We start from the raw sequence: 26,909 nt of genomic DNA on the forward strand, positions 1-26,909 counted from the left end.
GCTGCTCTGCACCCCGATTTTGATTTTTACCCCTTTATGGAGTACATTTTTTTTTTTTTTTTTATAAAGATTTTATTTATTTATTTGACAGACTGAGATCACAAGTAGGCAGAGAGGCAGGCAGAGAGAGAGAGAGAGGGAAGCAGGCTTCCTGCGGAGCAGGGAGCCCGATGCGGGGCTCGATCCCAGGACCCTGAGATCATGACCCGAGCCGAAGGCAGCAGCCCAAACCACTGAGCCACCCAGGCGCCCCTATGGAGTACATTTTTAACTCATGCAGTGTTCGATGTTTTACAGAAATTGAACTGCTCCAGAAAAGCATTAAGAGAATATTTTAATGCAGGCTGGGTTAGAAAAATTATATTTGTTATTAACTTAGAAATAGGTAGAAGCTTAGAGGGAAGTGTATAGATTTTGAGGACTTTAGAGAAAATATTGCATATTTATGAAAAGCATTCCAGTAGTAATTATTCTGCCTTGTAGTTTCATAATGTAATTGGCTTTTTAAAAAAATTAGCATAAAAGTGACATTGACAAGTCCTTTGGATTAAAAAAGAACTTAAAAAAATAGAATAGAAATCTCTTATTTTCCTTTTCAGATGGCCTGGCACTTTGGTTTGGGGAATACATTAAACATACCATTCATATTTTCACTTGGTAGTTTATACTTACTGAAGTAGGCCCTTACATGATACGGGAAGGAGCGGGCTTGCATTCCTGTTCTGCTTGACTCACTCCTCAGCAGATAGGTTTAAGAGAAACTTTGCATATGAATGCCTGAGTGGTAATAACTCAGGTTGAAAGTGGGCTTGAACAGGAGGAAAGAATTTTATGCCAGTATTTTTTTTTTCCTTTTTTTCTGAGACCATTTAGTAAGGTAGAATCCCGCTATTTTGCAGATAGAGAAACTGAAACCCAGAGGCATTAAAGAACTTTGTCCAAGATCACATAGCTTATTTGTGATAAAACCTATTTTTTTGTGCATGTGTGTGTGTGTACTGCCAATTTTACACTGTGGTAGCATCTTACTAAACACATAAAAGGATATTTTTTATTATTAAAAAATTATTCACTCTGATTTTTTTTTTTTTTTTAAATTCCAGTTGCCTTTTTAAATGTTAAGGACCCAAACGGTAGTCCAAAACATCTCATGTTACCCTGGGAAGGTATAGGATTTTTAACAGGAAATAGTTCCTAGGGATCTGCCACTGCAGTCTCTTTTCATGTTCTTGGAAAAGTTTTCTAAACATTTTTTCATTTAAAAAAAAAAAAAAAAAAAAAAACAACCAAGCCAACCGGTAAAGGTACATAGTTACAGAGACATGGCTTGGTTCACTGCTCTTCTTTACAGATACACTATGCTTTTGGGTCTGGCTTAAAATGAAATGTTGCAGTGTTTTAAAAATACTTGACAAAGCTGGAAAACCTTTTTGTCAGGAAATCTCTGGAAAGTTGTCCCTATCAGAATTGAAGCACACCCTCCTGCCTTTTTCTCCCCAAAGTATAGTTTTTTTTTTCTTTTATTTCTTGTGCAACAGAAATTTGGCATCTTTTTGCATTGCAAAAAAGTTACATCATTACTGAATCCTAGCCCATTATTAAGATTGTCATTCACAAATAAGCTTTTGCCAAAGAAATTGGAATTAGCAAAGATCTTCTGACAGAAATTGGATTGTTGTGTTTCATGTTAGTCTAAATTTTCTTCTTTTTTTGTCAGTTATGCTATAATCTGTTCCTCTGATTACTGTAGCACAGTAGAGGGGAAAGCATAATTTCCCAGATTTGTAACTTAGTTCAGTGATCACTAGTTTTCAAGTAGAGCAATCTAGTTTTACATTGTAGCAAGTATACTTTGATTTGAAGTGGGGACAAACCTTCAGCTTGAAACCCTATTGTCTATTTTTAATATTCGACAGATTTTTAAGGTAATTTGTCTTTTTTGTATTTATACTCTTATTGCCCAGATAATGCTTTTCTGCATCTGGAATTTAATTTTATTAATTTGAAAATCTTTTTGAAACATTTTAAAACTTTGTGAGCAAAATCAAAGACCTCTGTGATCAGCATGTGAGTGCTCTTACTGTGTGTCTGCTGGAGTAAGACTTCTTAGCTGAAGTTTTGCCTCGTGGACATTAATTTTAACTTTATATCCATATTCAAAAATCCTTAACTTAAAGCTTCACACGGGAGAAAGGTCATTTTATAACTTAGAAAATGAACATTCAAAGAACATGTTTTACTTTGTTTATATGATTAAATAACTTATTTTATGTTAATTGAAAACAAATGGCCATGATTTTAAAGTTGCCTTTTAGTATTTGTGGTTGTCATTTGAAATTATCCATAACCCTTGCTTTTATTGAGTTTCAAACCGTTTTAAAAACAGCAGCTATGTCTCCCCTCCTTCCCCACTCCTCGTTTCAGACAAAAGACTGCATGCTGGCTAATGGCAAGCTGGACGAGGACTTCGAGGAGGAGGACGAGGAGGAGGAGGATCTGATGTGGAGGGCTCCAAAGGAGGACGCCGAGTACGAAGACGATTTCCTGGAGTATGATCAGGAACATATCAAATTTATAGATAACATGCTAATGGGATCAGGAGCTTTTGTAAAGAAAATCTCTCTCTCTCCTTTTTCAACCACTGATTCTGCATACGAGTGGAAAATGCCCAAAAAGGCCTCCTTGGGTAGCATGCCCTTCTCATCCGATTTCGAGGATTTTGACTATAGCTCTTGGGATGCAATGTGCTATCTGGATCCTAGCAAAGCTGTGGAAGAGGATGACTTTGTGGTAGGGTTCTGGAATCCATCCGAAGAAAACTGCGGTGTTGACACGGGGAAGCAGTCCATTTCGTACGACTTGCACACCGAGCAGTGTATTGCGGACAAGAGCATAGCGGACTGCGTGGAGGCCCTGCTGGGCTGCTACTTAACCAGCTGCGGCGAGCGCGCTGCTCAGCTTTTCCTCTGCTCGCTGGGGCTCAAGGTGCTCCCGGTGATTAGAAGGACTGGTCGGGAGAAGGCCGTGGGTCCGCCTCGGGAGAATTCCAGCAGCCAACAAAAGAACCTTTCAGGGAGCCGTGCTCCTGCCTCTGCGGCCGGCTCCCGCTCCTCGGTGTTGAGAGACCTGGAGTATGGGTGTTTGAAGATCCCCCCGAGATGCATGTTTGATCACCCCGATGCAGATAAAACACTGAATCACCTTATATCCGGTTTCGAAAATTTTGAAAAGAAAATCAACTACAGATTCAAGAATAAGGCTTACCTTCTACAGGCTTTTACCCACGCCTCCTACCACTACAACACCATCACGGGTAAGGAGCCCCCGGCCGAACTCCGCTGCTCGGGAGCTGCGCGCTTGTGTTAACTGCACTCTTTCTGCCGTGTGTGTGTGTGTGTGTGCGCGTGCGTGGGCAAGAGTGCGGCCCGTGCGTGTGCAGACTTGGTGCTTTGGATGGCCGGTGGCGCGGGGAGCAAGAGAAAAACGAGGGCAGCTTTATTTCCCTCTTGCTCTGGGAGCACGCCCGGCTCCTCGCCGCCCGTCGCTGCCATTGCGGCCGCCGGACCTGCGCGCAGGGAGGTTATTTCACGTGCTACACGCTTAGAGAAATTGGGGCCTTCCTACTTTGTTGTGCTTTTTCCATTTTTGTCCTTCCCCGGAGACTTTCTGATGCCAGTTTAGCACTGTTTATGGTTCTTGATTTTGTATATTCTGGATGTATTTCCACATTTTTTTGGTTATTCTTCCCAAACTAAAAGGCCCCTTTCTTAAGGTCATTTTAAATCTAAAGGTGCGTGGGCTCAAAGAAGCTTCGGGGGAAGGTTTGGGTGCCCTGGCTTGAGCTCTGCTGCCGCCTTCCGCTAGCGCTGTCCTGCAGGGTCTCTCCTGCTTTACGTAGCAGCGGCCGGTCCGGCAGATGTGAAGGGAGACGAGGGGCCAGGAACTGCAGTCAGCTTCGGTCTACGAAAAGCCTGGTTATTTTTTTCTCTACCAGAGTAGTAAGTGCTCAAGTCTAGAATAGCAAAGCAGAGTATAGAGTGTGTAAGGAAAATAAGAAAGGTTAAGATGATCAGAAAAGCGTAAAACTGAAACGTGAAAACCCGCCTGGCTCTGGGCTAGAAGGGCTGGTAGCCTTCCCTGGTACCTAGAAGGGCGCTGCTTCCCTTTGTTTCTCCTTCCTGCCATCTGCTGAGTGATGCCCCTGCCTTGGCGCTCTGGGTGTCCCGGGACGCCCCACTTTGGCTGTCCCTGCTCCAGCCTCCTGGCCTGAACTGGCTCTGCTTGGCTGGGTGAGGAGCTGGGGTGCTGGCGGCTTGGGGTGCCTTTCGCCCAGCTGACCCGTGCTGGCCCAGGTCTGCGCACGGCCACAGCTCTCCTTTCCCAGGCGGTGGTTGGTGTCCAGTCAGCATGTCTCGCTCATGTGGGCAGGGGGGTTTTCTGGTACTTAATGGGCGGGTGGCTGCTGTGACCCAGGAGTGGCAAGGCATGGTGGCCCCAGTGCACTCTCCCTGGTTGTGGGGGCAGGGAGCGAGGGCAGAGTGCGGGGTGCACGGGGTGTATTGGGGGCAGAGTGTGGGGTGCGCGTGCAGCGGAAGGCCCCTGACGGCTGGCACGTGAGCAACACTGTGGCTTCGGCAGTACCCAGCACTCCCTTGGCCAGCACCGTGCCTGCGGGAAGGGCCTGACCTGATGAGGCCCCCTGGCCAGTGTCTTGTCTGCAGGAGCAGCAGCCTCTGGGCCATGGAAGGCTTTTATGACCCCAATTCATAGATAAGAAATAGGCTTAATTTGCCATTCAAATTGAATTGGAATTCCAGAGGCTCCAGGAAGTGTGACATGTCACATGGGTTGTCATTGAGGAATACAGGTGAAAACGAAACCTGGTGGCATTCTAGGGGTGGGGGTGGGGGTTCTGGGGCCAGACCTCACAGTGGGTTACCACGTGCGTAGAGTGGGGTTGGCGCGCGCTGATGCCTGCGCCCTGGGCCGCCCGCAGATTGTTACCAGCGCCTGGAGTTCCTGGGAGATGCGATTCTGGACTACCTCATTACCAAGCACCTTTATGAAGACCCGCGGCAGCACTCCCCGGGCGTCCTGACCGACCTGCGGTCCGCACTGGTCAACAACACCATCTTCGCGTCTCTGGCGGTCAAGTACGACTACCACAAGTACTTCAAAGCTGTCTCCCCCGAGCTCTTCCACGTCATCGACGACTTCGTGCAGTTCCAGCTGGAGAAGAACGAGATGCAGGGCATGGACTCCGAGGTGTGTGCTGTGCTGCCGGGGACGCGGCCCGCAGTGGCTTTCCTCCGCTTCGGGGCGGGGGTGGGGACGCAGGCCGGCTCTCCAGGTGGGCCCTTTAAGAACTCGACTGCCCCCCGCGGTGGTGCCTGCGGTTCTTCCAGGGGCGAGAGGGGGCCAGGGGCTGTCGGCTCTTTTCTGTTCCTGATGCCTGGTCATTCCCCGGAAAAGTCCTGCCCGCCCCTGCCCGCCCCTCGCCTGCTCCATGGCGCTTGAACCTCAGGGAGGGCTCCGTGGGGTTTATTCTGCCTTTCTTTCTGTTGAAATGGGTCAGAAAACAGTCGCTGGTACCATCTCAGGTAAGTCTCACAAATGTATTTTCTGTTCTACTTGAAAATAGGAAAATCTCATTTAAAAACCAACCTTCTAAAAGTTTAACCATTGGAATTTGAGAGGCTTCTGTGGTAAGTTCAGCCAAAGGTTCTTTGGTGATGGAGCTAATTTTAATGTGTTTGTGAGCTATTTTGAAGTTTTGTAGTGAAGAATTTCCCTTAGATCTCTCCCCTCTCCTCTGACCCTTCGCTGCTGTCCCTCTGCATACCTGTGTACCCAGGAGAGCCCGCTCCCTCCCTTCTCCCCGTTCTGATGGACTTGTCCTCCCTGTGTAGATGTCTCGTGAGGAGTCAGAGAATTTATTCTTAATTCTGGTGGCTGTTTTAATTCCTCTTTGTTTAATTTGTACTTTGCTTTATTTACTTATTTATTTATTTGTTTATTTATTTTAATTGCACCAAACGGTGGCTGGGAACTAATGCCTTTCCTTGACTTGCTGTGAGAGAAATCTGAGGCAGAGCTGCAAGGGAAGGTGTCCTTCCCTGTAAGCGGGACAGAGCACGTGCCAGGGGGGGATCCACTTCCTCCCCGCGTGTCCTCCTCCAAGGGTAACGGGCCGAGTCGGAGGACAGCTAGCCGGGGGACCAGGAGTTAGAGCGTCTCCTATGGACTCCCTCTATTTCTGCTCTTACTCTTCCTAAACGTTTAAGCTTCGAATTTGAGGAATTAGCTGAAATTAGATTTAAGTTCTCTTTTGATGACAGTGGGACATGCTGGTTCTGTTAATTTTTGTTCATTCTTCTCCTTTCTTTTGTTTATATAAGCATATGTATTAGAAGTTACAGAAACTGATTGGAAATGGCAGTGGTCTGGCTTTTCTAACATCCTGTTGAATCTTACGCAAGTCTCTCCACCTCTCTGGGTCTCAGTTTCTTCATCCGTGAAAGGAAAGAATTCGTTAAGTTTTAAAATTCCTTTCTACCTCAAAACTGTGATATATGAACAAGAAGCATCTTTTTTTTCCTTGTAGCCAGCATCACAAGTGTTCTATATAGAGCTCTGTGCAGCTAAACAATCCATTTGGAATTTTTTTTAAAACTCCCAATGCCCTTTTCTCTTTTTTTTCTCTTCCACAAGTACTTTGTGTTTATTTTAGAAAATACAAATAAGCAAAAAAAAATTGAAAGTTTTGCAAATATACTACCTTGGATAAAATCAAAATAAACATTCCGTAGTGTTTTATTGCTAATGTATATAAACAATAAATATCCATAAAACAGAATTATATTATGCGTAGTATACCATAATGTGGTTTTTTTCACTTAATATTCTCAGGACAACTTTCTTTGTATTCTCTGGCGTTTTGACTTTCAGTGGCTGCACTTTCATCAATAATATATGGCTATGATGGAAAGTATTTAGATAGTCCTTTGTGGGTAGGTATTTACGTTGTTTAATAAACATGGGCATGGTAAATATATTCAGTACATGCTTAAGATAAATTCCCAAAGGTGGGATTGTTGCTTCAAAGAATTGGGAACTTTTAAAAGGCATTTGATACATATCTAAGTTTTGTATTACATTACATTATTTATTATTACATTATATATAACATTATTTTATATATTATATATTTATATACATATGTACTGTATGTTATATATTACATTATTACTGTATTTTGAATACCTACTGTGTGTCAGGTACTCTCCTACAGTCAGTGTATATTAACGGGTTTCATAAAAAGGGAACTCGTAGGAGCCTGTTGTCCGGCAGAATTTTCCTGGGAAAACGTGGCAATTTATACTTGCCAAAGCTGTGTGCGCACCCTTGTCAGTGCCGTACGTGTTAGTATTCAGCCTAATCCTTGCCAAGCTGCTAGGGGGTAGAACTGTTTTAAGATGCAGTTCTTTGATTACGAGTGCATTTGAAATTTTTTTCATACATTTATTAACTATTTCTAATTTCGTGTGGTTTTTGTTTTCGTTTGGAAGGACTCTTTTTTTCCCCTTTGCTGAGCGTAGAGTAATAATACTAACGGGGAAGGCATTTTTTTAATCCCTTGAGAAATTGGGGGGAAAATTTTTTTTTTTTTGGATAAGATGTTTGTGAAGCACCTATTACAGTGTAGTAGGTGATGGCCATAACATATTATTACCCTTGTTAAAGGGTGTGATAAACGTCCCAGCCAAGGAAAAAAAAAACCCAGCACCGTGGAATGCCTTTAAAGGTGGTCTTGTTGCTTACAAATCACTTTTCTCTATGTCAATAGCTTAGAAGGTCTGAGGAGGATGAAGAGAAGGAGGAGGACATCGAAGTTCCAAAGGCCATGGGGGACATTTTTGAGTCACTTGCTGGTGCCATTTACATGGATAGCGGGATGTCCCTGGAGATGGTGTGGCAGGTGTACTACCCAATGATGCGGCCGCTGATAGGTACTGTTTGCTCCCTTCGAAAGAAGCAGTCATAATTAAAAACAACTCTAAGGATATTATTTACATTACTTTTCTTTTGATTACAGAAAAATTTTCTGCAAACGTACCCCGTTCCCCTGTGCGAGAATTGCTTGAAATGGAACCAGAAACTGCCAAATTTAGGTAAGCAAAACTGCGCATGGAAAAAATTAAATTCCTTAAAAACAAGAGGGGAAGAGTTGTCAAAGATGCCATAAACTAATGATTCTGAGAAATATTTACACTGGGGCATGCACTCTGCACTCTCCGTTTGTAGTCGGCTTGGCTTTCCCTTCTGCTTTGATAGAGTAAGAGGCCGAGTTAGAGAAGAGACTCGGCTGGTCTGCCGCGGCCACGCCGCTGTGTAATGCGTGTTTCCTTTGTGTGCCGGCAGCTTGTAGCCGGCCCTCTGCCTCCGAGCGCGTGCTCAGTCCTGATTGACAATAATAATAAATACTTCTGACTTCGGATTCAAGCTGTTTGGCTTTTTTACAGCCCGGCTGAGAGGACGTATGACGGCAAGGTCAGAGTCACGGTGGAAGTGGTGGGGAAGGGGAAGTTTAAAGGCGTCGGCCGGAGCTACAGGATCGCCAAGTCTGCAGCAGCAAGAAGAGCCCTACGCAGCCTCAAAGCCAATCAACCTCAGGTTCCCAACAGCTGAAACCCCTTTTTACAACGAAAAAACAAAAACAAACAAAAAATACAAAAAGCAGAATTAAGGGGAAAACTATTTAAATCGAGAAGGATGGTTTCAAGTCTATAGTGAGGGGAATGAATCGAAGGCAGAATTTAAAGTTTGTTTGATAACAAGATAGATTACAGAATAAAACATTTAACATATGTATAAAAATTTTGGAACTAATTGTAGTTTTAGTTTTTTGCGCAAACACAATCTTGTCTTCTTTCCTCACTTCTGCTTTGTTTAAATCACGAGAGTGCTTTAACGATGACATTTAGCAAGTGTTCAAGAGAACTATTGACAGTTATTTAGCTTTGCTTTGTTTTGGGGTTTTGTTTTAGTTTTTTAGTTTCATTTCTGTCTGCTCTGCTTAGCGTTAGGAGGCCAAGGAGGTTACCGCTAAGACAGCCCCTAGATTCCGGGGAGCGCCCTCCCTTGGTCAGCGTGGGTGCCGGCGCCGGTCCCGCCGTGCCCGCTGCGCCCAGGAGACCGGCGTGGCTTGCGAGAGGAGAAGCGTGCCCACACCGTCTTTTCTTTCCAGTTCTGTTGCATAAGAGGATGTCTCCCGGTCGCCATTGCACTTGATAGAGTAAGGGACAGGTTTTTAATGAACTCTGGCTGGCATGTTGGTGAATCAGGTCTTCGTTTTCTCATGCCACATAGTCTTGCATACAAAAGGTTCTTGCCTTAAAAGTAAAACCCTCATGGATATTCTTTCATTTCTGATCTTTTTGGAACAAACTATTTTACATTCCCTTCCTTTTATTATGCATTTAGATGATGAGCTAGAGCGGTATTTGCAGCTCACTAGTGTAGTCGTGACGTAACTTATTACAGGATTATGTTAGAGTTCCTGTCATATGTGTCCTGAAGGCATTTTGAAAACCAGAATATTATATATGTAGTCTATGGATTTTTTAAAGCACCGTAATAAAAATCTTTGGCTAAATACCCAATTTTGCTAAAATCCTCCTGCCAGGTCGTTCCACTGACGGAGATTGTTCGTGGCAGTTCCGCCCGGTAGGCTGTTGCTCTAACAAGATAAACTCTAGACATATCACACCTAAAATATGCTGCAGATTTTATAACTGATTGGTTAGTTTGAAGCAAAACAGAGCACCTTTACCCTTAGTCTTGTCACTTAAGTGTCTCACTGTACTTGTCACACTGTTGCGTGCGTTCTTCACCTACCAAAGCCGCGCCACTAATGCCGTGGGAGTGTAACGTTTGCGACAGACTGCCATCATCGCGACACGTCTGTGATTGAGCTCATTAATGGAGGGAAACAAGCTCATGATTTCCATCTTTGGAAAAGAGATAAAAAAGACATTTGTAGGCATTTGCCGAAGTTTCTTTTGTTAGACTTGTAGGCACTCTTCACCTAAATACCTCAGTTCTTCTTTTCTTTTGCATGCGTTTTTCCCCCTGTTTGGTGCTATGTTTATGTATTATGCTTGAAATTTTAATTTTTTTTTTTTGCACTGTAACTATAATACCTCTTAATTTACCTTTTTCAAAGCTGTGGGTCGGTCTTGCACTCCCACCAACATACCAGTAGAGGTTTGCTGCATTTTGCCCCATTAATTATGCTTGAAGTTTAAGCAAGCCGAGCAGAGGTGGCTAGTGTTTTCCAGCATATCGTTCTGAACTCTACGCTTCATGTAATGCTGCATTTTTCATTTTCGGTTACAGTTGAATACTGTACTTCTTGCTTTATCTGCACTCCCCACCCCCAGAGAAACACCTCTGCACGTGTGCACAGAGAAAACCGTCAGCTCCACTTTCTAAGGAGACCCGAGTGAAGGGGATGTTAAGCTTCTCCAACGTTATTTGTTGTCTCCAAACTTATATTTAAATTGCGATCTAAATTATTAAATGAGTTTTTGAGCAAATTAATTTGCATAGACTCATTTTAAAAATATTTCTGATTGGGAACCGTCGATTTCTTTCTTTCTTTCTTTCTTTTTTTTTTTTAAAAAACAAAAAACAACAACCTCAGCATAAGATCTCCTAGCAAGTTAACCAAGCAATTCTTGAATTATATTAACTGTAAACATGTACAATTAACAAGTAAGGCTGGATGTGAATTTTACTTGCGAGGGTGATTTGTGATCAAGTTAGATCGCAAATCTCTTCTTAATTTATAAACTACCTGACGCCAGGAGCTTAGGGCTTTGCATTGCGCCTAATGCGCCGATCCCAGTGTTAAGGGATTCTCTCGCCTCCTGGCACCAAAACCAGATTGTTTCACAGTTACAATTCCCGTTGGGAGAAAAATGCCTCAATATATTTTGTAATCTTAAGAAGAGTATTTTTTGTTAATACGAAAACGTTCAGACTTGGATAAGATTAGGTCATACATTCTCAGGGGTTCAGATTTCCTGCTACCATTCAAAATGTTTTATCAACGGCAAACTTTAGCTATTTCATTTTTTTTTTGTTGTTGGAGAAAGATAGCTAATTTTAATTTGTGACTCGCACTTGGACGCATTCTGTGATCCCCTGGTTGCTAAGTTAAAAAATAAAAACTCTGAGACATACGAGATGGTTATGAACGCTTTTGTGCTGCTGATTTTTAATGCTGTAGAGTTCCCCCAGTCTAGCTTGTTGAAATGTTTTGCATCCATTAACTAAGGAAGAAAATCACTCTGTGTGGCCCCCTTTCCGCCCCTGTGTCATCCTTTTGTTCCTGTGACTGCAACGTGAGACCGAATGTAATACGGAGGCCCCGCTGGTGGGAGGTGTGGTGGTGCTGCGGGCACGTGTGTGCAGGACTGGGGAAGTGTGTCTTGAAGAAGCAGCTCCGGAGTTCCTTATGATGATTGTGTGGAGGTTAATCGGCATGAACCTTCATTGTAAAGATTTTTTATTTCTTTTATAATATACTTTCAATAGTCCTAACTATGCTGCGTTGTGTAATAGCTTTGTCCCCCTTTGTTCTGTTCGTGTAGCACAGATAAGCATTGCACTTGGTACCATGCTTTACCTCATTCAAAGGAAAATATGCTTAACGGAGAGGAAAAAAATGTGGTTTGGCCTCGCTGCTGTTTTGATTTACCGGATTTGAAAAAGATAATTATAATGCCTGCAATGTGTCATATCCTTGCACAACTTAAATAGGTCATTTTTGTCTGTGGCATTTTTTACTGTTTGTGAAAGTATGACAAAGATTTGTTAACCGAACTCTTAATTATGTTTTTTTTTAATGTTTTGTTACTTATTTTTTCTTTCTTTTACATCATGTGAAGTGATTAAATTTAGAATAATCTCTAACACTCCTGTAATGATCTCTTAAACTACTAGTAGTTTAACATTCTTTGTAATAGCTTGTCCTCAGAATGATCAGACTTCCCTCCCTAACTAGCGAGGCCCGAGGCTGCTCAGCGGCTCATAAAGATGGCCCTTCGCCCAGCACCGCACCCTTCTAGGTCGTTCCCAGTATGATGGAGACTGGGGTGCCCAGAGTGCCCCATACCCAGCCCTCCCATGGTGCTGTCTGGGGGCCCAGCCAATGGCAATCTCTCCGTCTTCCTCTCATAGAGTATTTAATCCACACGGGACCTAAGCCACCAACCTGAGTCCTGGGTATCTCTATTGAAACCGCATCTGAGAGTCCGTCCTAGCCCTCGCCCAGCTCATGTTCCCAGCGGTCCACCTAGATGGTCGGTTTAATTGCATTGCAGTAGATATATTTTTTCAACCACTGATTACTTTTCAGGAATTTAATTATTTCCAAATAAATTTCTTTATTTTATATTGTACATGAAAAGCTTTTAAGATATGTTTAAGACCAAGCGTATTAACGCAAATTTACCAGTTGTCAGAGCTGCCAGGAGTTATCTCGCGGGAACTTGCATTGAGACTAGTGTTGTGGTTTCCACTAGCAGTGAAAATGGTCTTTCAGAACTAACTTGTAAATATATTGCAATCATTAAGTGTTGGTTTTTTTTTTTTTTCCCCCTGGTCTATTTTTCTTTGGACAACCACCACAGAGAATTTAAATTTTCTAGATGCACTCAGAATTCACTGCATCAGCAGGTTGCCCAGCAAAAACATAGAGATGAAAAGCGAGTAAACTTTCTGGCTTTTCTGCTGTAAATAGAGTGAAGGAAAATGACTAAAATCAAGGAAAACTAACATAATTTGATTGACAGTAGCCTATTTCCCATCACATGCTGCAGCTGTTCTAAGGAACGTACTGTAACCCATCCCTCCAGTAACTGTGCTGCGGGACCGTGGAGCCTGCACCTTACGGGCCCTGATTACCTTTAGTTGTTTGTTTTGTAATAATTGTAGCAGAGTCAAGCTCCAATAAAGTTATGGTCTGTTCATTCCGTGTCCTTCTATCTTTTTCTTTTCCCATTTTGGTTCTGTTCAAGAGGGTGATAACACCGAAGTGGTTGTAGCAGACAGGATCTTCCATGTGTTCTAGCTCCATGGTCGTATGAAAATGCCCATTTTAATACGATAAAAATTTTGCTGACCGAGTTTTCCTTCACGTTTACTGGTAGCGTTGTATAGTAGTGGTTGCCTTTTTCTTTTTGAGATTTAAATAATAAGTGTGTTTTTCTGAAATTTTGCCACATTGACTGATGCGTTCCAGGTCCTGGATTATACACGAGACATTTGACACATTCTTTAAGTGAATTTGGTTATTCTAAAATCGAGTGGACAGAATGCTCAGCTTCCAGGTTTTTAGGATGTATTCCTGATATTATTGGTTAAGCAAGAATTCTGTCTCCCAAGATTTGACCCAGTCTTTTTGTGACTTAGTAAATTGAGGACTAATAGAAAGGACTTGGCTGTAGGAACAAGATTGGTTAGTAAGAAGTCTCTTAGAAGGAGAAAAAAGTTTTCAGTTTTCTTCTGTTCCAAGTCCCGATTAATCCCTTCCTTTTCTTCCCTGCCAGCTTCTCTAAACTAAAGGAGAAAAAGTCTATGTGTTTGAATCCTGAGGAATTTGGTGCAGCACCACAGGCTGGAGCATGCTGGTGTTACGACCCAGAAGTCACTGGATAGTGTGGGCCGCGTGTCGGTGCCACAGTGTTTTTCTGCCACCGCGCCCCTGCCCTCCTCTGGCCGGTGACAGAGAACACAGCCGGGCCAGGCAGATCAGCTTGCCGGTCATGATGGGCGTGAAAAGAATCCAGATGGACGCAGAGTGTTTTCTTTTTGCAGATCCTTATGCAGAACACAGTGCATGCTCTTAGATGGGATGGAAGATGCCGGGTCACGGCCGGCCAGACTTGGGGTCCTTGCGAAGACGCTGGGAGCAAGGGCGTGCACTCGGGGTAGCTGGGCAAGCCACAAGCTCGCTTTTTAAGCTGCTCGCAAGGCAACGTGGGGAGAACCCTTCGATCTTTTTCTTCCTCTTTTTTTGTTTTGTGGTCAGTTAGACATGAAACTTAACATTTGGGCTATTTTTCAGCGAACAGTTCAGTAGCGTTAAACACGGCCATGTTACGCAGGCAGCCATCCCCGCCGTCCGTCCCCAGAACTTTTTCTTCATCCCAGACTGCAACTTTGCATGTGCAAAACACTTCCCTCGCCTTCCTCCCCGAGCTCCTGCCTGCCACTGTTCTGCTTTCGGTCTCTGTGAATGCCACGACTTGAGGTGCTTGATAGAAGTAAGAGCACGCAGTATTTGTCCTTTGGCATCTGGCTGACTGATTCACTCCAGGTCCATCCATGCTGAAGCAGCTGTTGGAATTTCCTTCCTTAGGCTGAGTCGTACGCCAGCATACACGTGCACCGCGTTTTGTTTGCCCATCTAGCCGCCGGTGGAGGCCTGGGTTGCTTCCCCCTTCTGGCTTTGTGACAAGCGTTGCTTTGCATATTACTACACACATACTGCTCGAATGCCTGCTCTCAGGCCGGCTGCAGTGTCCGTATCCAGAAGTGGACTTGTGGGATCGTACAGGGATGCTGTCTGTGGCTTTTGGAGGAGCCGCAACCTGCTTTCCAGCCTTCTGCACCGTTGGATGTGCTGCTTGGCAGTGGAGTGGGTTCCGGTTTCTCCACAGCCTCACTGACACTTGTTTCAGTGTCTTGGTTTTCTGTCATTTCTATGCTAAGGGGTAAGAGGTGGCATCTTAACCAGTAGTTTTGATTTGCCTTTTCCTAATTACCAGTGACATGGAACATCTTTTCATGTGCTTCTTGGCCATTGTATGTCTTCTTTGGAGAAATGTCCCTTCAGGTCCTTTGTCAATTTTTGAGCGTTTTTGTTTGTTTGTTTGTTTGTTTTTTGGTGGTGGCGGTGAGTTGTGAGAGTTCCCTGTGTATATTGGATATTAAGCCCTTTTACCAGATTTGTGATTTACAAGTATATTCTTCCTTTCTTTGAGTTGCCTTTCACTCTGTTGAAACATTCTGAGTTGCAAAACATGTTGACCTCAAGGACAGGGCTTGTGGGCCCCTGATAATCAGCCAAGGGTTACTGAACATGAACTTGGTGCCTGGTTGTTGCCGAATGTCGTACACATTTTATGCCACTTCATCCTCCCCACAAGTATGGAAATGGACTCCTTGTAGAGGTTCATACTGAGAACCGGAGTCAGCCTGCCTGATTTCCAGCATTGTGTGACTTTGGGTAAGTCGTTAGCCACTCTTAGCCTCGTGTCCCTGCCTCTGCATCATTTGGATTCAGTGACAGTTCATGTACAGTGCTGGGCACAGTGCCCCGCACGGCACGGGCCCATAATAAATGCTCATGGTTACTGCCGCGATCCCCCTTTTCAGATGAGGAAAAGGAGGCAGAGAGTAGTGAAATTCACCTCCCTCGGAGCGGTGTACCTTGCCCATTTCAGGTTGATAGACATGGTCTTCCCTCTAAGCCCAAGTCTGCAGCTTTTCGAGAGGCCTTTTTTGGTGGTGGCGACCCTGCCTAAAAACTATCCTGGCGCTCCTACCTCCTCCTCTACTCCCGCAACACGACTCATTCTTGCAGACACAGCCGGGCACCTAGCCCGCGGGACGCCACCTTCCCACCACCTTGCAGCCTGTGTCCATCCTTTGGTTCCCACCACTTCTCCCGGTGTCTGTGAGCTACCGGAATGCAGCCACCACCCTGTGGCTCGAGTCCCAAAAGCTTCTGGGCTACAGTGGATACTGATCTCAGTTCAGGGTTGCGCTATTCTGGGTCTGCCGTCATAGACGATTCTCCTGGAGACAGATGAGGTGTGGGATCAGGAGGCAAGTGGGTGTAGGCGAGTGGAGCCAGCGCCATCTGGGGTCGGGGCGGGGGGAACATCCCCCCTGCTTTTTACCATGTTTTCTCCAAGGAGAATAGGACCTGGGTCTCCCTCCCTCCCTCTCTCTCTTTTTTAAGATTTTATTCGTTTTAGAGTGAGCATGTGTGCCAGCGAGCATGAGTGGGGGAAGGGACAGAAGGAGAGGGAGAGAGAATCTCAAGGAGATTCAGGGAGCCCGACACAGGTCTTGATCTCACAACTCTGAGATCATGACCCAAGCCAAAATCAAGAATCAGCCATTTAACCAACTGAGCCACCCAGGCGCCCCAGACCTGGGTCTCCTAAATATTGTGTCCTAGTCTTGGGTGAGGGCTGGGCTTCTTGGTCCTTTGGACACATTTGATTCACTTAGAGTTAAAGACCCAGCAGAGAAACACCTGGCAGAGCCTCGCTTTTCTGGAAGATTCGGTTTAAACAGATGTTGGATGTTGTAGCAGCTCTGTCCCCTTTTTACTCGGACTACTGCGCCACTCTGAGCCGGATTTCTGGTAGACCTCCAGTTCATCTGTTCACTCACTCATTTATCCAGCACCTTCTGTATGCAGGCACTCTTCCGCTGGGAGCAGGGCAAGGAAGCATATGAAGATTTTGCCCTTGTTACCGGAAGTTACATTCTAGTGGATCCTCATGGGGAAGACCGGCCATGGCCAAATCCACCAGAGTTGTGTGGGGACAGATCCCAGTGTGCACAGCTGCTCCACCTCCCTGGTGCCTCCACCCTGGCCTGTAGTGGCATCTGTGCCATCACTCTGGGGAACGAGACCAGCTGTAGTGAGCACATCGGTTCTCCTTGGTCTGGGATATATTTATTAAGCAGCTACTAAGTTTTTGATGTGAGGCCAACCTAGATGAGTAAGTGGTGCTTAAGAAGGCAGGTACCACTTGAGTCACATCCTTAAAATTGGCACTGGCTTTTGTGGCCGAGGCCAGTGGGCCATTGTGACAGTGATAAATGGGTAGGGCTACACTTCGTAGCGCCGGCAGGAGGGTGGGGGGTGGAGGGAGTGGGGCGTGGCACTTTTTGTTTTCTCCTTTTGAGAGCCCGGGGCTCCAATGTGGGCAGACACAGTGGGACAGAAGTTTCTTTTATGGGAAAGCGTGTTTGAGCTTTAAGTTCTCCTAAGAGCCATAAGGCCACTTTGGGTTTTGTTTGGTGGTTAGTTATTTTTACTTATATTTACCTATTTGGGAATAAAGGGCTGAATCAGTCGTCTTAACAAGCTAGAATTCCAACTTGAGGTTGTGTTTATAAATAGAAAATCTAGGCTTTCCAGAAGTAAGGCTCCCTAAAACCAATTTTGTTGACAAAAGGGAGGTACTGTCAGCTAGTGGTCTGAGCATTTCGAGGCATCTGGCATTCTTGAGTCCCAGACACACCCCTGGGGCAAGCCAACTTTAACCCTCCTGTACCAGGGGTGCCCAGAGGAGCCAGGCGGCCAGTGTCCAGGAGCTGGCACCACAGCATCGCTGCCCTGGATCTGTCACTCCCCAGCCAAGCCATCAGTCTCCTGCGGCCACTGTCTCCTCCTCCACAGTGAAGGAATTGGTCCACGGGATCTGCTAACTGTTGATACTCAAAGCCACACACATTTAATTTGCAGAGCAGAAGCAATAGAGATTTGAATCATGCCTGGTTAAGACTGTAGATTCCTAGAAGCCGAGCTCATGTTCTTGCTCTTTTGCTCGACCCATCATTTGTGCTTCCATCCATGAACATTGATTGATTCAGCACCGTCTGTGGCCCGGGCCCTCTGGGCACCGTGAAGTGATTGTCCCTCACGTTCATGGCCACAGACGCTTACATCCCAGGAGGGTGGGAGTGTGGAGGGGGAGACAGATCTCAATCAAAGAAAGCTGATCATTTTGGAGAATGGCATTTGCTTGGAAGATAATAAAACGGTAATATTTGAATGCAAGGCAGAGTGGCGTGGCCAAGTTTAAGTAATAGTGATGTATATCATTTACTAAGTGCTTCCTGTTTCTGAGCACCTTCCCTGTGTCTCAGGGAAAAGGACGTGCTACTGCTGCTCTCCCAGATGAACAGAGAAAAGTGGAGATGCTGAAGACATCCCTGAAAATGAACAAAACACAGGGCCTGTGTTCAGGGCTCAAGTTACGGTGGTGACTGGTGTTTATAACCAAGTAATTCCAAATCCAGTGCCCTCTCCAATGAAGAGCTGACCAGGCACAGTAGGAAAAGGCTGGAGGATTAAAGGATGGTTTATTGGGCCGGGGGGGGCGGCAGGGAGGATGGTTTGCTAGGAGGGTAGTGCTCGAACTGGGTGTTGAGGGATGCATAGAAGTTCTTACAGGATGTCTCTATAGAACCAACAGTAGTTGGTCCGCGAGGCCGTGGACATGTGCGGTCTTTTCAGTAGACCACGGTATTCTTTGCCTTCGTCGCAGAGCCCTGCATCTTTCTGAGAAATTATTTAAGGTAAATGGTCACTATAAATCTTCAAAATTAACTCGTATTTTAACCCAAATTTACAGTTTCAACGCGGAGGATGACATCCCTGCACACATTCTGCGAGCAGGCTATATTTTTCTGGGCTGTAGTTTTAAATCTTGACTTCCTTAAGCACATCTCTTCTGCTCGGGGTCTCTCAGGTTCCTCAGACATAAGGCCAGACCAGCATATCTGAGCTAGAATCATAACAAAGCCAGAATCTCTGGGGTGAGGCCAGGTGGATCCTGACTTGTAGCCGGTGTGAGGGATCGTGGGAGTGGAAACGGTCTCCCATCGTGTGCTGCAGGGGGCTGCGGGGGCTGGGGTCTCCTCCTTCCCACCTCGGCCAGACCCAGTGCAGGTTTATCTGTTTTATTTATTGGCCTCTTACAACATCGTGTTGGAAGGAAGGGTTCTACTGCCAAAAACGAATGTTTGAAATCCCCTGGGGCTGCCTGTTGGGACCCTCCCACTCTACATCTGTGGTTCCCTGGGCTGCCCCCCCCGCCCACCCTCGGTCTGGATCTTGGTACCGTTTCTGCACTCCCATAAAGCAGCCACTGCCTTCCAACCCAGATCTGGCTACCCTTCTTTGATAGGTGAGCTAATCCCCAAATGTGGCAGCGGCGGCCTTACAGTGAGGGTTTCTGTTACCTCGTTATGAATTACAGTGGAGTGCCCTGGTAAAGGGTTGAAGGTATTTGAGATCCTTTGGGATCAAATGCAAGATATTACTAAAACGAGACTCCATTTAATAGGTGATAAATCTTGATATTGTAAGTTTAATATAGTTTGATGGTTGTAAATCCAGTGAATCTACTGTAGGAATTTGCTGTGTGTTGCATTTATGAAATATTTAGTCAGGTGTTTTTAAAGGTACGACTTTTCTCATAAGGTACTAATTTTTATGGGCTCACCAAGAAAAATTCATATTGGTGTCAAGTACACTGCTGTGTGTGGGTCTTTGAAATGAAAGACAATTTCATAGTAATGGCCACATCAAGAAGCAGATTTTAGTATATTTAAGAATATATTGTAGGATTAGAAAATGGGAGGATACCAGCGACTTAAAAGTAAGCTTATATTCCATGTCTGGACTGCAGGTATTAGAAAGGACATACACATGGGGTAGAAATATGGCCACGGTGTGGATGTTGGAGCGCGTCTCCTAGGTTGGTGGCCAGGAGGCCCCGAGTGCATTAGGAGCCATTTGGACTCGTTTTCCATGGCTGGGTAACAGGTTGACATATATTTGATGGCCCCAGAACAGTATGCATTTGTTACCCCCAGGTTTCTTTAGGCTCAGCTTAGCTGGGTTCCCTGCTCAGGGCCTCAAGGCCACGATCAAGGTGTCATCTGGGCCTGAGATCCTTCCAAGCTCACATGGTTGTTGGCAGAATTCATTTCTTTCAGGTGCAGAACTTCTGGGAGCTTGCTTCTGCAAGGCGGATAGGAGAGCTTCTTTCCCACTTCAGTCTCTTTTCAGGGAAGACTTGGATCCATTTTTTGTTTTGGGTTATTATTGTTTAAAAGCTCACCTGATTAGGTCAGGCCCACCTAGAATAATGTGCCCTTTGATTCTTTTAGGGTCAACTGATTAGGGACCTTAATTACATCTGCACAGTCATTTCGCCTTTGTCATATAACATAACCTAAGTATGACCGTGACATCCCATCGTGCTGCCCACAGCATGTACGCTGCGGGGTGGGGGTTCTCAGGGCCATCTTGGAATTCTGCCTGCAACACCACAAGTGTGACCTTAGATACTCTTTGTACTTCTGAGCTTTCCCTTCAATGGCTGGCAGATGGGAAGGGTAATTCCCACCTGTCTCGGAAGGATCTTGTTGGCCTCGACGAGATAATGTGTGGAAAGTCTGGGGCTCGCCCGGAAGCCTCAGGCAGGCAGGAAGGACCCTGGTGAAGAGTACTCCCACAGATGTGCCAAGAACTCCAAGTCTGCAGTTGTACTTCGGTCTGAAGATCTTACCAAGTCCCCGAGCGCCTGCAAACGTGAAGACACCACAGGCAAATCTGCCGTCCCCTCTGATTTGATCCGCGACCCGAGCAGGCACTGAAACTGCTTACAGTTCACTTTTCAAAACAGTTGCCTTTCCAAATCCCCGCACTCCTATTAATGGCCACAACATCTTTTTTGGATTAGGAATGGATGCAGGGTCCAGGCGTTGACTTTGATTCTGATCTCCTCCCAAAGACACTGTGATCAACAACTCTGATTTCCCACACGAGATCCATTTGGGGCCACGACCCCCTCTTTCCCGCCTACCCTGTGGCTTCCCGGTACCCCCTACCCCCCCCCCCCCGCGAAGTCCCCGTTGATCACTTTCCATTTCACAACTAACAGAGAACCCAACAGGAGGCAGATGGGGAAGGACACACAGTGGGTCACTGGTAAGCTATTGGTCGAATAGTATTCGGAGTGCAGATAGCTGCTTTTGCCATTGTAACCGAAGGCGTACTCCGCGCAGCCGTAATTACAAATGCAGGGAAATGGAGGGAAAAATCCATCTTATTTAAAAGTGTTTTAGTGTCAGCAAACACATTGCGATGCCATTAAGAAAGTTTTTGTTAAGGACACGTTCGACTTGAGGTTTTTAATTTGTTTGAAGTATTTTGCTAAAACAGAATTATGTTGGAGTTTACATAAAAGTAGAGAATGACATGAAAAGTTTTAACTTAAGCAGCAAAATATAAAGGCTAATCTTATTTAAAAGTAATATGTATGTCTTGATGGAGTGCCCAGATACGCTCAACTGGGACTTTTTAGTGGGTCGGGTCTAAGCTGTTACACTGAGTTATACCGAGAAGGCTTTCCTCAGCTTATATTGCCAGACCTGAAATACTCTTGTGGCTGCATTTAATAAAGAAACGAAAGTCTTGAGTAAGGGGATATGATTTTTTATGACAGAAGGAATGCAAATAACTTTTAGTCTCATTGCCTTGACCGGGTTTGGTTTGATTTGATGGAGTTTAATAGTGACTTATAACCTGTGCTGACAATAAGCAGGCCCGCACAACGTCATTTAACTCATTTATTCTGCTTGCTGTAAAAACAAAGAGATGGCAAATAAATATATGGAACGTTCATTGTTTGTCAGAGGGCCCAAGCCAAGAGTTTTCAGTGACCTTTTAAAATATGGTCCCAGGCTAGTACTAAAATGTCTGTCACTCAGCAGACACACTTGCATGCTTTGCCCTTTTAACCCGTGCATCTTGTGTTTTTCTCTTTCAAATGGGTGTATGAATTTCCAATCAGCTGCAGCGGTTTAGGCTTTTGCATTGGAGGATTACTGTAAATTGCAGCCTGACAATTACAATCCGCAGGGCACCGGCGAGTTATTAATGGGCTCGCCTACTGATGGCCTTTCAGCGCAGCCTCGGACCTGCTGAGCCTCAGCCTAATTAGATCCAGGGGTAGCGGCCCCTGCAGAGGAGGCCAGTGGGGAGGGGGCTCCCCGAGACCCCGCCTCCAGCAGAGGAAGATATCAATTGATTATGGATGGCTCCTGTCCGCCACGTCGGATCTCTAATTCACCTCCTCCTTAATGACTTGTATTGGCTTAAGGAGCTCTGTGTGATTTGACAGCGTCAAGCTCAGCTGACAAAGACCAGCAGGTGACTTTAATTGAGGACTTCTATTGCGAGAGATTTTATGCAAGACAGAGCAACAGTTCAACAGACACAAAAGAGGCCCGTTAAAAAAAAAAAAAAAGTCTGCCGTGGTTCTGGGAGGAGACTGGGAACAGACCTGGAGTTAGCTACTTTACTTTCGTTTCGTTTACACTTTTTTCACCTCTCCGGCGGTGGGATCAGGAAGGGAGACCCCCTTTCCTACCCGCCTGCCCCTGGAAATTCTGCAGCCGTCTCTCCTCTCTTGGGTTTCAGTATTTATCTTTAGGGATGAATTATGTCCAGGCATAAATTATGTTTGACACATCTCGATGCTGGGGGAAAAAATTAAATTTTTCACCGCTCTGAAAAACATTCCCCAGAACATATCACGCGTCCTGAGAGAAACGAGCGCGCTGTTTAGTTTTATGAAATTAAACGGACGGCCTGTCTGAAGCGCCGGAAGGGCGGAGGATAATGATCAGTGAGTGAACGAATGAATGAAAAAAAGAAACTGATGGCTGATAGGATGGCAGCCTTAGAGCCCCGGGAAAGGAGGGGAGAGGGAAGGCTAAGCTGGGTCCGGCCGGGAGGCTCCTCATGGTGGGGTCCGTTAGAAAACCCTTTCGCCAATGTCTCGGTGTTTCTGGAGGGTCGCGTCCCCAACACTCCAGCCACCATCTGCCGATGGCCTCTCATGTGCCCTGCGTTCCTGGGGCCGGGAGGGATGGTACTTACCTTCTTGGCCACTGCACTGGTGGTCTGTCTGATCCAGCCCTAGGAATTCCATGTCCTCGGCAGCCACCCCCCACCGCACCCCCACCCTGACCCGAACTTCCCATCTTGATCCGAACATGCCTCCAGCCTTGTGCCACTTTCTGCCTGACTTTCCCTTGCTCGTCCCTCCCTTGTCTCACTAACTCCTAGTTAGCCTTCCGAGAGTGTGGCCGCCTCCTCCAGCAAACTGCCCAGCTCCTCTGGCCCCTCTGCGTCCAGAGCCTGCACTGGCACAGTGCACTCTGCGTCCAGAGCCTGCACGTCCGGCCATTCTGCTGTCCTCTCCTACCGCGGGGTGAGGAAGCATTTGAATATCAGACTGATGGGCCAGAACGGTATTTCCACCCCAAGGAAGGGACCCAGGGAGTCACAGAATCAGAGAGACGGCAATGATGGGTTCTGGGGGAGGTGAGTAGAGGTGGAATCAGGAGGGGAGGGGGCTTGGAAGGGAAGTGGTCCTTGAGGCGGGACAGGACTATGAGGCAGCGGCGGCAGCAAGGTTTCCCCAGCAGAGCTCGGACTTTGAAAGTCTGTTGGGCGCCAGTGCCGGATAATTTAAGGGCTGGGATGCTGCCCACAAAGACTCCTGATTTGAAATGACGGAGTGATCCGGAAACAACAGGATCTCATTGGCCTAACAGCCCAGTTTGGTCCGTGAATTATGAATGGGTTGGTCGTTGTCCCCACCAGACCCCAAACAAGCAAACCAATGTACTCCAGCCTCCCGACAACACTCCCGCTGTCATGGCCTCAATCTCCCCGCTTCTGCTCTGCTGAACTACCTTCTCTCTCCATGTGGCCCACTTTTCCCGGCATTCAAGGCCATCCCTTCTCTAGGAAGCCTTCCTGGATTCCTCATCTTGGTGGAACTGTCTCCTGGGTTTGTGTACCATGTACATCTGCACATGTTATCAGTCTCACTCTGCATTCCTGAAGCCCTGCTGTGAGCCGCTCAGGGCCGAGCTCCGGGTCATCTCTGATTCACCTGGGGCGGCCACAGGCTGTCGAACGACTTAGAAGGTAGAATGAAAGAGCAGATCCCAAAGCTCCATCCACACGTTTCAAAAGTTAGGTTGCTTGATTTTTATGTTTAATTGGAACTTGGAATGATTTAATGGTTATTTGATGATGAATATCTTTATTAAATAACTGGCAAGTATAATAATCAACCGTATCTTATTTGGTTGCTGAACATCTGTACAATGGATCCTGCTGGGGTTGGTGGCTCCTGCCATGGAGGTGATGCCAGTCCAGCTGTGGGGGGTGGTGCACAGAGGCAAACAGCACACCTGGACCAAAGAGTTGGAGGTGATGGTGGTAATGTTAATGATCATGTTGACGGCAGCCATGATGGTGCTGGTCGTGGTGGTCCTGGTGGTGATAATGATTATATTGATGGCAGTGGTGGTGATGGTGGTGGTAGTGGTGATGGTGGTGGTGGTGATAATGGTGGTGGGGAAGGTACCCTGTGCTGCCTGTGTTGTCAGAGTCACTCTGCCAGGCATGAGGGCCCTTGGATGACTTGAAGTCATCTGTGTCCCTTCGCTTGTCACTCAAGCGAAGGCAGCCTTCTTCCTTGCTGGGAGGTTCTTGGAGGAGGATTTGCGAATTTCATTCCCCTTCCAAAGGTGCAGCTGTGACAGGTGGATATTTTCTGGTCAAAGGCAGCTGAAGTTGGACCTGCATTTCAAAGTGTCAGGCTGCAAATGGCAAACCAGTAGTGTTGGGGGGCGTGGGGGGTGAGGAAGAGGATATGGCAAAGGGGCCGTGGACTGAAAGAGGGGAGGCTGGGGAATTACATACTCAGGAGCTTGCCTAGGAGAGCACATCCTGAAGGGAACCCTGCCAGTGCGGCTGTCCTCCTGGAGATTAGGGCACTGGGACCTCACATGCTCGAGCCTGCATGCCGGACTCCACCTAAGGGGCTCCAGAGAGAGGCATCAGGAAGAAGGAGTGGCCTGTCAGCAGAGTTGGCAGCTAAAACCCTAATCCCCCAGCGGAATGTGGAGATGCAGCCCAGACTCCCAGATTGGTCAGATTTTAGGGGCTGCGGCTGTGATGAGTGTTTCCTCTGCCCTCTTCAGGGAATGCCCAGACCAGACCTTCCTCCCTCCTCCCTAATCCTCATGCTCTTGGAACCACGCAGGGTGACAGCCATAGAGAGCATGCAGACCTTCCGAATAATCTTTCCTTCCCTCCCTTCCTTCCGAGAGAGAGAGAGAGAGAGAGAGAGAACGCGAGCATGCGCACAAGGTGGCGAGGGGCATCCTGGATCTTATCAGAGGAACAAGGTGAGGAGCCACTTCGCCATCATCCCTGGTGCTCGGGATGGCGTCAGTCCGCACTCCCTCGTTGCCAGGACCATTACGAACCATCATTGCCTCCCTGAGTGTGTGGTCCAGAGCCCGAAACTGGAGGTTTTCAGTAAGAATTAATTCAATGAATGAATAATGCCGAACGTGCAGAGCGGATCCTGAGTCGACGCTCCAGCTCTGACTAAGACCGCACTGATTTTCCCGACGCTGCCTGGCTTTCCCCAAGCCGAGCCCGGGCACAGTGGACTCGTTCCCTCTGCTTTTCTTTGCTGGGCTGCTGCACCTGTTTTTCTCCTCTAGAAATGTCAGGCCCCCTTCCTCCTCCTCCCTTTTGCTCGCCTCTCCCTTAGAATTTTCTCTCCTGGCCATCTCTGCGTGTCCAGCTTCTGCCTCTCCTCCTGGCCTGCCTGGACCTTTCTCATGCCCCCTAGGTGGCAGCCCCATCTTCGGCCTTCCTGTCCTGCCAGTCCTGTCCTGTGCCGCTGTGGGACAAAAAGAGCTCAGACCGCGCCCAGGCCTCAGGTGGCTTGGTCCTCCCGTCCTTCTCTACTCCCTGCTTTGCACCGTCTTCATTTGGCTCCTCAGTGGGCCCAGCACAGCCGTCACCTGGCTCCCGCTCCTTCCTTCCCCCGTCCTCCACCTCCCTCCAGCTCAAAGACTTAAGAGATGCAGGGAAGGTATTTCCTGTCACATCCCCATTTATTTCATTGGCTTTCGCAGCCGTGGGTTAAGTCTTGGAGAGTCCAGCAGGACTGGGTTTGAACCCGGATCGTGCCACTTAGCAGCTGTATGACCTTCTCACACCAAAGTCACCATGGCCACACCACAGTCCGATTCTTCTGTTTCTTAGCACAGGGCCAGACACACGCCCTGGAGGGGCAGAGGGAGAGAGAATCTCCAGCACACTCCATGCCCAGCACGGGGGCCTTCCAGGAAGCAGTTACGAGGAGGCGAGGCCGTGACAATGATGACATCCAGGGGACATCCAGTGGCCTTGCCATGCCTTGCCATGCCGTGGACCGGCAATCAATCTCCAGTCTGGCCTGGTGATTCCTAACTACTCTGGTGTTCATGCCTCTAAGGTCTGAATTTCCTTTCAGGGAAAGGAATAATGGGGCTGAAGCTAAGAGCAGGACCACTTCCTCTCACTTTAGGTGGGGCCTAATGGGCAGCTGATGTGTAATCGTCTTCAGGACACTGATGGGACTCAGTAAGAGGCCTGTTTGATGGTGGTGGTAATGGTGGTAGTGGTAATGATGGTGATGGCAGTGATGGTGGTGGTGGTGGTGATGGTCTGATGGTGGTGGTGATGATGGTAGTCTTTGTGATCATGGTGGTAACGGTAGTAATGATAGTGATCATGTTGATGGCAGTAGTGATGGTGGTGGTGGTCATGGTGATGATGGTGGTTGTGATCATGGTGGTGATAATGGTAATGATAGCAATTATGTTGATGGCAGTGTTGGTGATGATGATGGTGGTGGTGGTGCTGGTGGTGCTGGTGGTAATAATGGTGATTTTGTTGATGGTAGTGGTGGTGATGTTGGTAATGATGGAGATGAGGGTGATGGTAATGATGGTGGTAGTGATGACGGTGATATGGTGACGGTGATGATGGTGGTGGTGGAGATGATCATGGTGGCGATAATGGTAATGATAGTGATTATGTTGATGGCAGTGATGGCAATAATGGTGATGGTGCTTGTGTTAGTGGTGATGATGGTGGTGGTGGTGGTGGAGATGACAAGGACAATGGTGAGGATGATAATGATATCATTAAC

At 46.6% G+C, this 26,909-nt stretch overlaps 2 protein-coding genes across 5 annotated transcripts in view; both read left to right on the forward strand.

The window, feature by feature from the left end:
- Positions 1 to 13,037, forward strand: part of DICER1 (dicer 1, ribonuclease III) — a 70,940-nt gene extending 57,903 nt beyond the window's left edge. For all 4 annotated transcript variants that reach the window (XM_082736269.1, XM_082736268.1, XM_082736267.1 and 1 more), the window contains 5 exons: positions 2,425 to 3,313; positions 4,997 to 5,265; positions 7,847 to 8,009; positions 8,096 to 8,171; positions 8,523 to 13,037. In XM_082736269.1, the coding sequence (XP_082592395.1) occupies positions 2,425 to 3,313; positions 4,997 to 5,265; positions 7,847 to 8,009; positions 8,096 to 8,171; positions 8,523 to 8,688 (1,563 nt within the window). In that variant the 3' untranslated portion in view covers positions 8,689 to 13,037. The remainder of the gene's footprint in view (positions 1 to 2,424; positions 3,314 to 4,996; positions 5,266 to 7,846; positions 8,010 to 8,095; positions 8,172 to 8,522) is intronic.
- The window catches only part of SYNE3 (spectrin repeat containing nuclear envelope family member 3), a 978,380-nt gene that overhangs the window by 357,762 nt on the left and 593,709 nt on the right, over positions 1 to 26,909 (forward strand). The window lies entirely within an intron of this gene.

The sequence above is a fragment of the Mustela nivalis genome (assembly GCF_964662115.1).
Source record: "Mustela nivalis genome assembly, chromosome: 6".
Taxonomy (NCBI): Eukaryota; Metazoa; Chordata; class Mammalia; order Carnivora; family Mustelidae; genus Mustela; species Mustela nivalis.